This window comes from Bidens hawaiensis, unplaced genomic scaffold (genome assembly GCF_021521415.1).
Source record: "Bidens hawaiensis isolate Kalapana, Puna unplaced genomic scaffold, B.hawaiensis_p1.1 tig00000978_1, whole genome shotgun sequence".
NCBI classification, from domain to species: domain Eukaryota; kingdom Viridiplantae; phylum Streptophyta; class Magnoliopsida; order Asterales; family Asteraceae; genus Bidens; species Bidens hawaiensis.
The window spans coordinates 4,514,111-4,530,088 of record NW_027491058.1 but is presented as its reverse complement, the minus strand read 5'-3'; the positions used below and the strand labels follow the sequence as shown (position 1 = coordinate 4,530,088).

The window sequence follows — 15,978 nt, the reverse complement described above, 5'->3', positions numbered from 1 at the left end:
AACAAAACATACTGCACAAAACAAAGTATTAAATATAAACAAATAATGATTTATGATTTTAAAGTTTATGAGAACCGATCTAACCTATTTACTTTATTTAAACTTATTTGTAATTTTTTTCTCAAAATAACTAGAAAATCTTTTAATTTAATTAATCAGAATATACAAAAGTAAAAAGCATGTACAAATCTACAAACTTGTCAACATAGTAAAGAGAAAAACAAACATAAACAAAAAACAAAAAACCAAAAAAAGTAAAAAGAAAACCACATTACCAGCTATGATTCTACAACCAACAAAACAATTATATTATGAAGGCTTAGATTCAATCCTTTGCCTCCAAAAGAATATGCAATCTACAAACCTATTTCTCACCTCACCACAACCACTGCGGCCACCGCCTATAAAAGCCTATGTTGACGTAAACCCTTTCCAAAATGGGGTTGCATTAACCGAACATACAAACCGGTTTTCGACATTAACGAATCATGGGACCCTTCCTCAACAATCCGACCTCCATTAAGAACAACAATATTGTCAACATGTCTCATCATGGCGGCCCTATGAGCTATAAGAATAGTCGTCTTGTTCCCCATTATTAACGTATCAAGCGCCTCCTGAACCACCCGACTAGACTCTGACTCAATCGATGAACTCGCCTCATCCAATAGCAAGATTGGTGCGTTCTTTAACACCACCCGAGCTATAGCTATCCGTTGCTTTTGGCCCGGGGTTAAGTCAACACCCCTCATTCCCACATGAGTTTCATACCCATGAGGTAAGTTACTAATAAAGTGATGAGCATTTGCTATTCTTGCAGCCTCTTTAACTTCAGCTTCACTCGCATTATGCCTCGCGTATATTATATTTTCACGTATGGTGGTCGAAAATATTATCGGTTCTTGTTGAACGACACCAAGGTGATTCCTTAACCACCTCAAATTGAAAAGTTTTAAATCCTTACCGTCTAAATTCACCTGCCCGGCAACCGGGTCGTAAAACCGCTCAATCAGTGATATTATCGTGCTTTTTCCAGATCCCGAAACGCCGACTACCGCAACGGTTTGACCGCCGTTGACTTTAAGGCTGAAATTGCTTAGTACGAGAATCTCGGGACGAGTCGGGTAAGAAAAGTCAACATGTTTCAGCTCGATACTTCCGTAAACGTTTGGCGGCTTTAACGCCGTTATATCATCCGGATCAATTTTCGGGACACGATCAATTATTTCAAAAACCGAGATTAAAGATTTCCGTCTTTTGAGAATGTATGGAGCTAAACCGAAAGGCTCCACGAGGGCAAAAGTAGCGAAAGAGAAAACCATGTATTCTTTAATGGCAGTTTGGAGTTCAACATGTCGGTTTTTAACCGCGAGGGCTGTGTACCATAATAGAAGAGCATTGCAGGCGAATAAAAGAAACTGTGAAAACCCGAACGCAAACCCGATCGCCATCCCATGCAAGAAGCTTTTTGTAAATATTCTGTGTAACTGTAATCTGTAAAGCTCCATTACTTTGTTACCAGCACAGAACGATACAACGGTGTATATATTTCTAACTGAATCTTCAAGGACTAATGATGCTTTTCTGTGCATTTCTTGTATTCCCTTTGAAAATCCAGCTAGCCATAGCTTCTGCAAAATGGAAACATATATTTATTTAACTTTAACCAAACAAACGGTCAAACACAAACAATTAAACGAACAGGGTTTTCTAGTTCGTGTTTGTTCGTTAAGAAAATGAATATGTTTGTGTTTGCTTATGTTTGTTTGTATAGTATAAACAAACCATTCACAAACGTAAACAAACACAAACGCACACACATAATTCAAAACTAAGCTAAAATTTAAGAAGGATGAATATACAAACGGACGTAAACAAATAAATTTAAACAAACATAAATGAACAAACAAGTTATGCGTTCATGTCCATTTGTTTAACTAAATAAACAAAAAAAATTGTTCATGTCCGTTCGCTTATTAAATAAACAAGCATAAACGAATTTTCGAATCGAACGATTCACAAACTGTTCATTGAACATTCTATTCGTTAACATGCCAAAGTTAGATCATTATTGAAATAATATTTACTGTTCACACACTAAATGTTTATAAAGAGAATATTTATGAAGGAATAGACAGTGTTCAGGTCAACCCAGTCAAAGTATTACCTGAGCAATGGCGGAAATGGTAAGAACCGGAAGTGTAGCCAAAGCCACGAGTGCTAACCGCCACTGAAGAAGCATACCTATAAGCAATGCCACAAGTACAGCTGTACTATCTTGTATAAATATAGAAAGTCGGTTACTAAAAGCAGCTCTCACAAATGTTGCATCATTTGCTAACCGCATGGATAATGTATCAGCACTGTTTTCTTCTTCATCAAACCAACCAACTTCATTTCGAAGCATTGCTGTAACAAAAACAAAAACCAAAAACTAACTAAAAAGAAACAGGTCAATTGGTAAAACAGTCAAACAAGATGAAATTACTAACCGGAGAACATCATTCTTCTAACTCGCTCAGTCATTTTCTCACCCATAATACCAAAGTAAAAGTGCTGCAAGAAATTTGCGATAACGGTAACGATACCCATGCAGGCGATTATTAAGCACCATTTCTCCACTTCATTTCTCATATGATGATTACTCTCCTTTTTATAATATTCTGTCACGATTAACGCAATCACATATGCGAGAAGTGGGTTAAACGAACCAAAGATTGCAGCACCCGTACTTCCTAGAACCGCATAAAGCCATTCAGCAAAGCTAAGCTCTACAAGCCGCCACATCGGTGGCTCTTTCCGTTTCTCTTTCACCGGTTTGACTTTCACTGGTTCGTCACCGAAGTGAGAATTAGGCCGGCTAAACATTTGTGAGTGAGACCGCTCATTATTCGGGTCAGATGTTAAAAGTGGTGAAATGGGAGATTCCGGGTCCGACTCGTGAGATGTTTGTCTTTGAATCGAAACCACATCGATTTTCGGTAACTCGGGAAGTCGCATCTCAAAACTGTCTTGTCTTTTTATGTACGGTTGATTATTGGGGGCGTCTAAGTGGGACCCGTTTTCAGTTGTTCTTTCGGGTGGTGGGCTCGGGTTTCTTGGAGACTCATGTGAGTTGTAAGCGGAGTCAGGGGACCGAGCTGATGCGTGTAGGTTGGTGGCTCTTTGAAGTGATGGTGATTTGGCAAATTTTGGAGATGATGATTCTTGATAACTGTGACTTGCAGAAGAATCTTTTTCAATTTGGAAAGTTCCAGTCTCGTATGTTCTCGCAGGCATCCTAAAATGATATGAAACAGATATCAAATCACAGGTCGGTTTGTCGATTTGGGTTGTATTTTATCTCAAACGAGTCAAATTATGATATTTAGATAAAAGATGAACAGTTAAATAGTTGAAAATTCCCTAAGCCTACTTTTGATGTATAAATCCTCCAAATATCATTTTATTCAGATTTAGATTACTATTATTATAATAATGTTTTTTTAACCATAAGTATGCAAATAATTATTCATGAGTTAACTGACAAAAACGGTTTCACCCGTGACCCAGCCTGCTCTAGTCACCATCTTTAGGAATTAGGCCTTAAACGAACCAAACGAACATGAACCGGGTGTTTTCGTGTTCTTTCGGCTAACTTTAATCAAACAAACAAACGAACGAACACAAACACTTAAACAAACAGAATTTCTTGTTCACGTTCGTTCATTGAGAAAATAGAAGTGTTCGTGTTTGTGTTCGTCTAACTTTAACCAAACAAACGAACGAACAGAATCACTTGTTCATGTCCGTTTGTTATGACAATGAACGTGTTGGTGTACGTTCGTTTAAGTTAATCAAACGGACGAACACGAACACTTAAACGAAAGGAATTTCAGGTTTATGCTTGCTTGTTAAAAAATGAACAAGTTTGTGTTCGTTTGTTAATATTATAAACAAACGGTTCACGAACATAAACAAATGAAAACCTACCAAAAAAGTAAAAAGTGCTCTCAATTTAAAGTCTAAAATACCATGATCAACATATCCAACAGTTCAAAAGTAAACAGACATATCATAATAAGGTTTTTCATATACAGAATTCAAATTAAATTCAAATTAATATTGGTGATAAGTTTTTTAGAACCAATATTTAAATTGTGAAACTCATTTTACCTTCTTGGGAGTTTAGCTGCTTCTTCGCATCTAAGAAGCTCTGCATACAACCCATCAGAAGCTATTAACTCATCATGGGTCCCGATCTCCATGAGTTGACCTTCTTCCATGACAGCTATGAAATCAGCATTTCTAATTAATGACAGTCGCCTAGCAATTATGATGGTTGAACGACCTAACATTAAAAGATCTAAAGCCTCTTGAACTGATTTTTCAGCTTCAAAGTCAAGTCCGCCGGTGACCTCATCAAGAAGAAGGATAGACGGGTTGGATAGCACAGCCCTAGCAACAGAAAGTCTTATTTTCTGTTCTTCTGTTAAAGATAAACCCGCCCTCCCAACCTGAAATTACACAGTTTTTATTAATTATATTGCATTATTCCAATAGTAATCTTAGTTCTGGAATTAATAGATTTATAAAAGGTTTTAGGCATAAAATATTACTCCTTTTGACTCATAAAATAACACGATCCAATCGATTTATAAGTAAATAGGTCAAAATTGCCACATGTAGTAAGAACATATTCCTATGATTTGTACCTGGGCTTGTAAACAAACCCAACAAAAAAATGGGGCATATTCATATTCGTTTATTTAACCTAACTATAACTGAACAAAAAATCTAACAATTAAACGAACAGAGTTTTCTTGTTCGTGTACATTTGCTAAGAAAATGAACATGTTCGTTTATTTAACTTTAACTGAACAAGTGATCAAACAAAAACAATTAAACTAACGGGGTTTCTTGCTCTTGTTCATTTGTTAAAAAAAACGGTTCACGAACAAACAGAACCGAGCATAGATAAGCGAACATAATTAAGCAAACACCTATTAGAAGTGAACTGAATATCAATCTAATGACCTAAAAAATTAATAAAACTTCACTGAATTGTAATACTAAATATCTTAATTTCATTAAGTAGACTCAACTATAATGGGCTTAAAGAAAGTAGATATAAACGAACATTCATGTTCTCTCATTTAACGAAATAAACAAAAAAAATGTGTTCATGTTTGTTCGTTTATTAAATAAACGAACCTTCCGCTGAACGGTTCCCTTAACGTTTGGTTCATTTACAGGCCTATTTGTACCTGTGTATCATATCCTTTCTCAAGTGAGCTAATAAACGTATGTGCATGAGCAATTTTAGCAGCATCTTCAATTTGAAGTAAAGTGGCATCTCTTCCATATGCAATATTGTCTCTGATACTCAAGCTTAACAAAGCAGGTTCTTGAGTAACTAAACCTATTTGGCTCCTTAACCATTCCAGTTTCAGGCTCTTAATGTTCTCTCCATCCAAAAGAACTTCCCCTGAAAAAATATAATATTAATAAAAATACATCATAGTTATATAATAGTAATGCTTAGTAATATAAGATAGAATGTGATTGAAATTTTAAAATGTTGAATGCCTACCTAATGTAGGATCATAAAACCGTTCCATAAGTGGTATAATGCTACTTTTGCCAGATCCGTTTCTTCCAACAAGTGCAACGGTTTTCTTTGCGGGAACAGTGAGGTAAAACCCGCTTAAGATTGGGATTTCAGGACGAGACAAGTAACTGAAGTACACATTTCTGAACTCGATATTTCCTTGTACGGAATCAAGAATATTTCCATCGTGATTGACGGTTGCGGATGAACGGCTAATCATCTCAAAAAGTCTATATGCAGCAATCCTTCCTTGCTCAAATGAGTAGAAGTTGGTGGCTGCTTGATTCAACCCACTATATAACACAAATAGAATTTGATAAATAAATATCAGCAAAGAAGCATCATGTACAGCTGACGAAAATGAACAGTTAGACCTGTAAACGAACTGAACGTTCAGCAGCAAGTTCATTTATTTAATAAACGAAAAAGTATGAACAAAAACTTGTGTTCATATAGTTAAACACAAAAACAAACATGAACACGTCTCATTCAATCATTTATGTTCATGAAAGTTCGTTTACATTTGTTCACTTTATTCTATTATGTTCGTTCATTTACTTCTATTTATGTTCGTTAGTTTACAGTTTAAGTTTATTCATTTACTTGCCATTGCTAATATATTAAATTAATTTAAGGCCCATTACCATTTAGTATAGTTTTAATTGATTTTTTAGGCCCAACGCATTGTTGTTCGTATTCAGTTTTGGTTGGTTTTAACTCAGTTATGTTCATTCATCTGTGTTGACTTATGTTCACTCATTTATATTGTTAACGAACACAGACAACTTCATTTTCTCAACGAACGAACGCGAACATCCTCCGTTGTGACAGTTCGGCTCATTTACCTAGTAAAAAGTGCCATTAGTTTCAACTTAGCATGTCAGATATAATTGCAAAAATCATATCATTTAAAAAAATCCCAAATTTTTGAATGAAAATGATTCACAAGGTTATATCACTATGCATTATAAGTACACTTAGGACAAAGTTCAAAACCCATTCAACTCAGCTGACCCGTTGCCTATTTAGCCATTTAAAAAAAACACTACTACCCACTTCCACAACCCATTAGGTATATAATATAATATATAGCCAGACCAGCCCATCTTAAAGTAAATAGATTAAAAAAGAACAAGTAAATAGAAGATGCTTACAGGCCACTTAAAATAACAGCAAAAAGAGCCGTTACAATTTCTCCACCTTTAACGTGTCCATGTGTAACCAAAACTCTTCCAACATAAAGCTGCAAAGCACAAGAGCAAATTGCAAGCCCATATGTGAACCCAAGGCCGAGTCCTTGTACAAGACTTATCAGTATACCATATCTCAATGTAGCTTGTAGAGAGGCTGCATATGAATATTTTGCTAATGTTTCATTTGTGAATGCATACAACATCCTAATGTATGAAATAGCCTGTAAAGGTAAAAAAAAATATTAATATAAGCAAGCGGTAAATATATTAAAATTATGAGAGGGGCATGTAACGACTTGTTCAGCAATACTAGCAGCTTCGGCATAAGCATCTTGAATATTCTCAGCAAGTCGGTGGAGAAATATATTTGATATTCCTCCTGCAGCAACAATAAACGGGCCAGTGGCTAAAGTTATGAGAGCAATCTGCCAACAGTTGATAAATCCAATTGCAAGCCCACTGAAGAATGTAGCCATGTTATGAATATAATTACCAACCTGCACCAATAATAATGAAAAATATAACACAACTTTACATATATATTTCAATAAGCAAAAACCGGTCAGATGAAACTTTGCGGTAATGGTGGCTAACTGGTTGGGTCGGATTGGTTTGACGTGCAAATACGTTTTTTGCCAGTTCTATTTATTTTCACATGAGTAATTAATATGTTTAGTATGACTAATAACAATTGTAATCTTTGAAAAAATGAAGCCGTTATATTTTTTGTGTTCATCAATGTCTGTTTAAATTCATTTGTTTTAACTTGTTTATGTTAGTTCATTTGGTTTACGTTTTTTCAAGTTTAGGTTTAAACTGTAAGGCCCATTACAACATAGTCTAGGTTTAATAGCTTCTTAGGCCTAATGCATTGTTGTTCACATTTACTTTCGATTGGTTTTAACTCAGTTATGTTCATTCACCTATGTACTGTTATGTTCATTTATGCTATAATAAACGAACATAAATGAACACAGACAAGTTCATATTTCAACGAACAAACACAAACAAGAAAACCATGTATGTTTATTAGTTCGTGTTTGATAGGTTAAAGTTAAACGAACGACCACAATCAGGCTTTGTTCGTGCCCGTTCAGTTTGTTTACAAGCCTAAAAAGATCTAAAAGGCTATATTTTGGCGGCTTTCAACCTACTTGATCCATACCCATTTGACCGTTGCACTTTAAGCTAAATTATTTGATTTGATCTGTTTGACTTGTTTGGGTAAACGAGACCAAAATAACCCATTTACGTAAACGGGTTAAAATTTATATACATGCTAGTGGAAACTAAACTTACTTTTTCACTAAGAGCGGATTGAATGAGCAATACATCACTCAATACTTGACTCACAATGTCTCCATTGTTACCGTAGGTATCAAAGAAACTCATATCTTGATTTAGAAGTACTTGGACATAACTAGACCTAATAACAGCAGTTTGCCTTTCTCCGGTAAGAATCCAACATGAAACCTCTGAAAGCAAGAATGATTAGATATAATAACTGAAATAAACATGGTATAATAAAAGATAAGCAAGAATACTTACCTATCCAACCAGCAGCAAAAACGCCACCAGCAATATAAACAAGGGTCAAAGCAAGCTGCGGAAGTCATTATAATTCATCAATTTTTCTAATAGAAGTATAGAAGCTGTTTGAAGTTTATCATGAATTTGTAAACAAGCGATACATTAGATGTGTAACTGTATTCATAGTTAACCAAAAGTGTTATTTGAAGTATGTTGTCCATCAGATCACACATGTATCAATTCTTTTGATAAGATATATCAGAGCAGAATATTATTGGATATTTTATGAAAATTATATTTCATTTTTTATGATATACAGGAGTGGGAACACATGTGAGTTTACGCATTAGCTACTTGATAATGATAACATGAATTCTACTCTAAATCATCTCTGCCTACGATTTCTATTCTTTCTACGCCCCCTATATTTGTTTAGATATTGAAACAGGAAACGTTCTGTTTTTTTCTTATCTGCCAAAACAAGAGTTAGCGAATAGTTTCCAAAAGTGTATGATCTCCTTTTGATCTTACAAATAATTAAACTCATGATGCAAATGATTATGAATCTCATTACGAGATCCAGATGCATCACCTAGTTCACCCGTCTACCGATATCTCTAACCCTATTTACTTGATTTCTTGAGATTGCTTAGGTCAGATTTTATTAATCAGACTAGTATTTGCTCCAGTTGTAATAAGCAAAAGATGGACAAAGAGTGGATCGGGTAATAGGTCAAATCCATCCATTTTTCACAGGTCCAAGTGGCTAACTGGTCATAATTAAAGAGATAATTGCACCCAATTGGACCCCTGAAGATATAACTTCTGCCCAAACAACTACCAAAAATACTCACATGGAGCTGATATATGATTGGGTCGATATTGCCACTTCTAGTTATAATAATTGTCATATCACAAGATGCTTGAGTAATAATTGTCATGACAGGTAACAAGAAGCATAGTAATGAAAAGCGCAGCGCTTTGGCGCCTAGGCTCAAATTTAGGGCGGGGCGTTCATTTGGCGCCTACTTTGACTGAAGTCGCAAATATAGGAGAAAATAGGGTAACTGAATATGTTTTGATTTTTTTTATTTAAATTTTTTGTTTTATTTGATCTCTCTCTTAAAACAATTTACCTAAATTAATGGGATTAACAAAATTAACTCTATTATCTCTTTTATAATGAACGACCTTTGTTTATTGCTATCACGTAGCAATAAAACGATTACAGAGGCTACTAGAAGAAAAGAGGTTAGTAATATTTATTTAGTTTTTAATTTTTGTCTTCGATTATGTTGTTAATTCTGTTAAGATGCATGAAGAAGATGCTTTGTTTTAACCTGCTTGCTAAAGTTACATTTATTACTTTATGAATTTTTGCTTTTAAGTATGAACAATTTGGTTATTTTGTATTTTCATATGATTTTGGTAACTATGCTTGAAGATTATGCTTTTGAAATGCTTTTGTATTTAGATAAACTGCTGTTTTCCATTACAAATTTTGTTTGCGATTTTTTTATTTAAGTGAGCCTTTTTTTCTCAAGCTGATAGAAACCGAAAATCTAAATGACTGGAACTAAGATAAATAGCCACATTCGAGATAGGCTTGATCTCCGATTAGCCAATTCGAGATGGCAATTCTCCCAATACAAGGTTAAGAAACCCAAATTTTATAATAATATCCCCCGATTACAAAGAAAAGTGAAACTATTAATACTTATTTTTACTAAAATAACTGACCCACTATTCTACTTCCTACAAATTAGCCTCAACTAAAAGGGCAGGTTCGTATCAATACTACTGGCCCGGAAAATCGACTTGTCCTCAAGTCTGAAAGAAGGGAATTGTAGTGCCAAGCAATAAGCCATTCTATTGTGGATTGACGGTGTTCTTGCAACCCTTGATTGTCTAGAGCTGAATAGAACTGAAGATCACTTTCCCCATCTTTAATAATAGGCAGGAGAGTTTTCTGGACCCATTGGTTGACGTGACCTGGATCTGTAACAGCAAAAGTCAATTTACGTTGCTTTAAGTAGGCCTGGATTTGTATGGGATTCTGGGTGCTTCCCAAATCTACAATACCCTCTACAACCTGCAATTTAGCACCCTCTCCAATCTGCAATTGAACACCATTGGCAATCTTCAAATGACTACCCAAGACATTCTCAAGTCGATCTTCATCATCATTTCTATTAGGGCAATCATCTGGGACTTCCTCTTTAGCCAGATCCGGTTGTGGGTTGTGATGTTCTTCATGAGATTCCTTGTCATTCCACATAACCTTGATCTCTGCAATATCCTTTTTAGTGCTTCCAATTGGGTTACAATGATTGCTAATTGAGTAGCCAGATCAACCGAGTAATTTGGTAACAGTGGAATCGGAGTGGTTTTGGTGGTTAATTGGGTAGGCATTTGGACATAGGTAGTGTCGCTACCCTTAATTTCATTCTTCATGGGCTCCAACGATTCCAATTTTGCATCCCAAGAAACCAATTGTGTGGCAATCAGATCCGGTGGGTTACCCCCATGGTAACTACCAGAGTCTTCCTCATAACGTCCTCTTCTAAAGATTGATTTATCATCTTCTCTTGAACTGCTCCGAGTCTGTAGCCCCGTAATTCCCGGCAATGGAACCACTGATAGAAACCGAAAATCTAAATGACTGAAACTAAGATAAACAGTCACATTCGAGATAGGCTTGATCTCCGATTAGCCAATTCGAGATGGCAATTCTCCAAATACAAGGTTAAAAAACCCAAATTTTATAATAATAACATCCCTCGATTACAAAGAAAAGTGAAACTATTAATACTTATTTTCTACAGTTACTAAAATAACTGACCCACTATTCTACTTCCTACAAATTAGCCTCAACTTAAAGGACAGGTTCGTATCACAAGCCCACGCTTTTTTTGCGCCTAGAAGATGCCTATGTGCCTTAAGTGCGCCTATCGCATTTAATAACTATGACAAGAAGCAAGATATTTTCATCGCTAAGGTCATACTTCTGGCTTATTCAAGTAAAGCTTTGTATCCCTCTATCTAACTTTCTCAATTGATTCAGCAATTTTAGGCAACCATGTGTTGCCAAGTTGCTAATAAATTGAGGATGGATTTATTTTCATTTTCCATTGTAGTCGTACAAATAATTAACAGTCGTGTCATACATGGACAAAATTGTAACTATGACTCCCTATCCATATGGCTTCAACTTATTAACACTACAACTATAAGCGATATATAAATATCTACATTAGACACACCTTCTAAATTGTGTTGCACGTGATGTACTAAAACAATTGCTAAGAATGGTATATCTACTAGTTCAAACGCAAATAACTTTCAACCAATCATAAATGTGTGTATACCACAAATTATTGGTAATCTGAAGAATACACATTTGCGTATGTGTGTATGTGTATTAAGCATGAGTATGTAACTATGTAATGATGTATATACGTATGCAAGCAAACACATGAACGTCTATATATTATATAGGATGACACCCCAAACGACGAGTGCATGGTCCATATCCCCCATCACAACATGTGTAAGTACTTAGGTGTACCATGATTCAACTAAATGACAAATTATAGAATGAAAGAACCATGGCACATTTTTCACATTGAAAAGCACAAAGGAACAAGATGGCTACAATAATTGCTTAGTTGGCCAAAGTAAAAAAGCTACGATAGTTGCTTAAATCTCCTTCACCAATACCAAATACTTTGACCTTGTCACATGATTTAACATAGTGTTTAAACTTTATTTGTCAACTTCAGTCAATGCAAATCATTACCATGTTATGATAATTAATCATTAGTCATTACTACAAGCTCAAAGCATACAAGAAATCCAAAGTCACGTGTCTTATATCAGCTCCTTATAACACGCTACGCATCATAATGCCAATCAAGATCTTAGCTAAACTCCATAAATATCCATATATTCAAACATCAGACACATAACGTTCCATGAAACAAATTTCTAGTGGATGCTAGAAAGGTGAAACCTAAAACTAGACACCATGTTAGCATTTCAAGAAAAGTAAAACCTAATCCTCTCTATAAGTGTATAACTATTAAATTAGATAATTTTATATTGATCTGCGTGCGTACGACTGCACGTACTTAAACTCTATAATTTTCAGTATACAGATCCCTAAACCTTCTCATATAGAAAACTTGTTAGTTCAGTCTTAAAAATGGAGTTAGCTGTCTACTTCAACTATATCATTTTCAACTTTATCCCTAGATAAAATTAACATAAAAAACCTATTATGTCACTCAGAAGTTGAGAAACAAATCTTCATTAATTGATCAGAATCATTTTTACTACCGAATTAAATGTAAGAGTATCATTTCTATTTTCAATTAAAAGCAGCAAAAGTTCACATTACTTATGATTCACAATCAAAAACCTTAACTTCTAATAACATAAAAATTAATTAAATTAAGTTAAACTCAAACTACCTCTTTGAACCTATCAAACAGCACATTGTGCGCAAGTACTTAGGTGAACCATAATTCAACTAAATGACAAATTATAGGATGAAAGAACTTGTGTCCACCATGGCACATTTTCCACATGGAAAAGCACAAAAGAACAAGATAGCTACAATAGTTAGTTGGCGAAAAAAAAAAGCTACAGTAGTTGCTCAAATCTCCACCAATACCAAATACTATGAATTTGTCAAATGATTTAACATACTGTTGAAACTTTATTTGTCAACTTCAGTCACTGCAAATCATTACCGCATAAAGATAATAATCATTACTACAGGCTAAAGCATACAAGAAACCTAAAGTTGCATGTCTTATATTGACTCCTTATATCGCGTTTAAGCATCATAGATTCATAATATTAGTTAAGATCTTTCCATATTCCATAAATATCCATATGCTCACTAACATCCAAAAACGTAAAGCTCCAAGAAACAAATTTCTAGTGGATACTAGAAAGGTGAAATCTAACACTAGACACCATGCTAGCTTCTCAACAAATGAAAAGACTCAAGCTTACTAATATTTTCAAATAGATAGTCATTGCCAAAAAGTAAAATCTAATCCTCTCTATAAGTGTATAACTATTAAATTAGACATGTTTATATGTGTGTATCTGCACGAGTTCGTAAACTATATGATTTTCAAGTTTAATCCTACATAAAATTAAGCTAAAAACCTATTATGTTACTCAGAAATTGAGAAACAAATCTTCATCAATTGATCAGAATCATTTTGATTACCAAATTAAATGCAGAGTAACTTTGTAATTTTCAGAGGTGAGAAACTAAATCTATTAAAGCTTTCGGAGTTACTCAAAAGAAGCAGCAGCTCACACTACTTATGATTCAGAATCAAAAACCTAAAATTCTAATAATAACATATAAATAATTAATTAAATTAAACTTAAGCTACCTCTTTGAACCTATCAAACAGCACATCCGGATCCTCATTTTGATGACTAAGCAACTGAATAATCTTCGCAAAATAATGCAAGTAAACCACAAGCGCCGTCCCATGCGCCGCAGCCGCAACCGATCCAACAACCATAAGCACCCAATCGAGCCTGTCCGCACAAGCAAACAGCCTCGAAAACGGCACGGCTTCAGGCGGCGGCTCGATCTCCTCCATCTCCTCCACGTCATCCTCCACATCCGGCGCCACCGCGTCCGCCGTGGCGTCCATGTACGGCGACGGCGACTCGGGCGGCTCAGAGACCTCGGACACCGGCGTCAACGGCTGCTGCCGCGGCGGTGACCAACCGAATAAGCCGCCTCTAGATACCATCATGTTTAGCTATTTACAGTTTGTTCGCAAAACCCTAAGGTAACGGTAAGTTGTTAGTAACGGAAATTGACTGTTTATAACGCTAAGAACTGTGAAATTGGGAGGTTGAATTCATTGATCTGGTGATTATTATTATTATTATTGTTGTTGTTGTAATTGGTGAGATTTGAGTGTGTGTGTGTGTGTGTGTGTGTGTGTGTGTGTGTGAAGGAAGAGAGAAGGTTGACTCGGAAACTGAAGTTTGTTTGATTCGTTTGAAGGTGTCTGCGGAATATGGTGCTAAACGACGTCGTTGTAAGCGTCGTGGATTCTAGGCAATTTGGCCGGTTGCCGTTTATTGGAGAATGGTATTGCTGCGGAATAAGTCCTTTAGTTTGGGAGTAGTGGCAGTATTTGTCATGGATTTTCTTGTACAGTTTTTCTTTTTTTGTTTGAGAGCCCAAAATATATTAAAACCAAAAGCGAACATTCTAGCGAGAAGCAACAAGCCCTAACTTAGACCTTCCGTAGTGGGAACATTATGGTGGTGTTAACAACGCCCCCAGACATTATGGGTGGTGTTTGGTGTGAAACGTTATGTATATAACGTTGTGATAGCTTACATTTTGAGGGTTTTGTAAGAGAGTGGGAGGAGCGTGACATTCGTCAATTTCGGGTCCTTTTGTATTCGTTTATCATGTAAACCGACCCGTTTTGTAAACCAAAACCTTCGATATAATCAAAATGATAGATTTTATGTTACATATTTGTTTTATACTTATCGGGTCTCGAAAACGCCCTTTTCGGTCCCTAAAATGCCTTAAAAACGCTTTAAAACAACTCCAGGGGCCAAAACTGCCAACTTTGAAAGTTCAGGATTTTCACCAGGCACACTTAGCGTCGCGCTAACATCCATACACTGGTCAGTTATCGTCGCGCGAAGGGGAGTCTGCACCAGCAGCTCGTTTTTGGCTTTTTTTATGCTTTCTTGTGCTCATAACCAACTCATTTCCATGCATAACACTTTATAAAAGACTTGTTCAACTTACCCTATATATGCATGACCATCTCCTTCATTTTACACCTGCTCATACTCCAAATTCTCTCTCAAATTCAAAGATCTTAAGGTTGTTCTTCATGAATTCTTGGCAGTTTGACTTTCCAAAGTCAAACTAACAATGTTCTTTCATTTTAATTAACTTGTTAAGTCTTATTAATACTTGAAGCTTATTATACAACATATATATATATATATATATAATATACATCCTTGTTACCTTTGGTGGTCACTTCTCCGGTCTCAGTCGGTAGAGTGTCGGGCCTCGTAAGGCAAGGCTTCATGGAGGACTCATGTGGTCATTGATATATATATATATAATTATATAACTTGTTCATGCTTACTAACCATGCTTAACTTCTACCCATTTTAGTTTGTATTTCATATTTGTTGAGTTCTATGGTTATGGGTTTGTAGAGACTAGCCTCGGTTTAACCATAAATAGCTCCAAACCGTAAACCGAACTTTGTTTACTAATTTTGTTAAATAATTGCATAAACATGCTTTATGTTATATTTAAGTTTCTAAAATCATTTTATGAGTTCCATGGTTAAGGGTTTGTAGAATCTAACCTCGGTCTTGACCCGAAACAAGATCTGAACCGAAAACCGAACTTTCGTTTAAAAGACTTTGTTGTTGACTTTTTTAATGTAAAACTTAAGTATCATCATTTATAAATTATTATACAAGTCCTTTGATGTTTGGGCATGTGGTAGCCATTCTTGATCTTATTCCGAGTTGGAAACCGAACAAAACCGAGTTCACTCGCTTAAAACACACAAGTGTGTTTCTAGCTATCAAGACTTGTATATTTCTTTAAAAAATCATTTATAAACTGAT

The 15,978-nt window shown here is 35.4% G+C and overlaps 1 protein-coding gene across 1 annotated transcript; it reads right to left on the bottom strand.

The window, feature by feature from the left end:
* Positions 1 to 192: 192 nt before the first annotated feature.
* Positions 193 to 14,283, bottom strand: LOC143550457 (ABC transporter B family member 6-like). The gene is made up of 11 exons (XM_077041099.1): positions 13,731 to 14,283; positions 8,332 to 8,386; positions 8,083 to 8,258; positions 7,080 to 7,280; positions 6,745 to 7,004; positions 5,573 to 5,883; positions 5,247 to 5,467; positions 4,156 to 4,496; positions 2,493 to 3,280; positions 2,168 to 2,409; positions 193 to 1,631 (listed from the first exon to the last, which is right to left on the bottom strand). Exons 1-11 carry the CDS (start codon positions 14,103 to 14,105, stop codon positions 402 to 404), a joined length of 4,200 nt encoding a protein of 1,399 aa, XP_076897214.1. The 5' UTR covers positions 14,106 to 14,283; the 3' UTR covers positions 193 to 401.
* Between the last annotated feature and the right edge of the window lie 1,695 nt (positions 14,284 to 15,978).

What these genes read in the sequence shown, in the direction of transcription:
- LOC143550457 (XM_077041099.1), bottom strand. Translation starts at nt 14,105, where the DNA reads ATGATGGTATCTAGAGGCGGCTTATTCGGTTGGTCACCGCCGCGGCAG. An exon ending in AATCCGCTCTTAGTGAAAAA is followed by an intron (nt 7,281 to 8,082) that starts GTAAGTTTAGTT and finishes TTATTGGTGCAG; the next exon opens with GTTGGTAATTATATTCATAA. An exon ending in CTGCTAGTATTGCTGAACAA is followed by an intron (nt 7,005 to 7,079) that starts GTCGTTACATGC and finishes TTACCTTTACAG; the next exon opens with GCTATTTCATACATTAGGAT.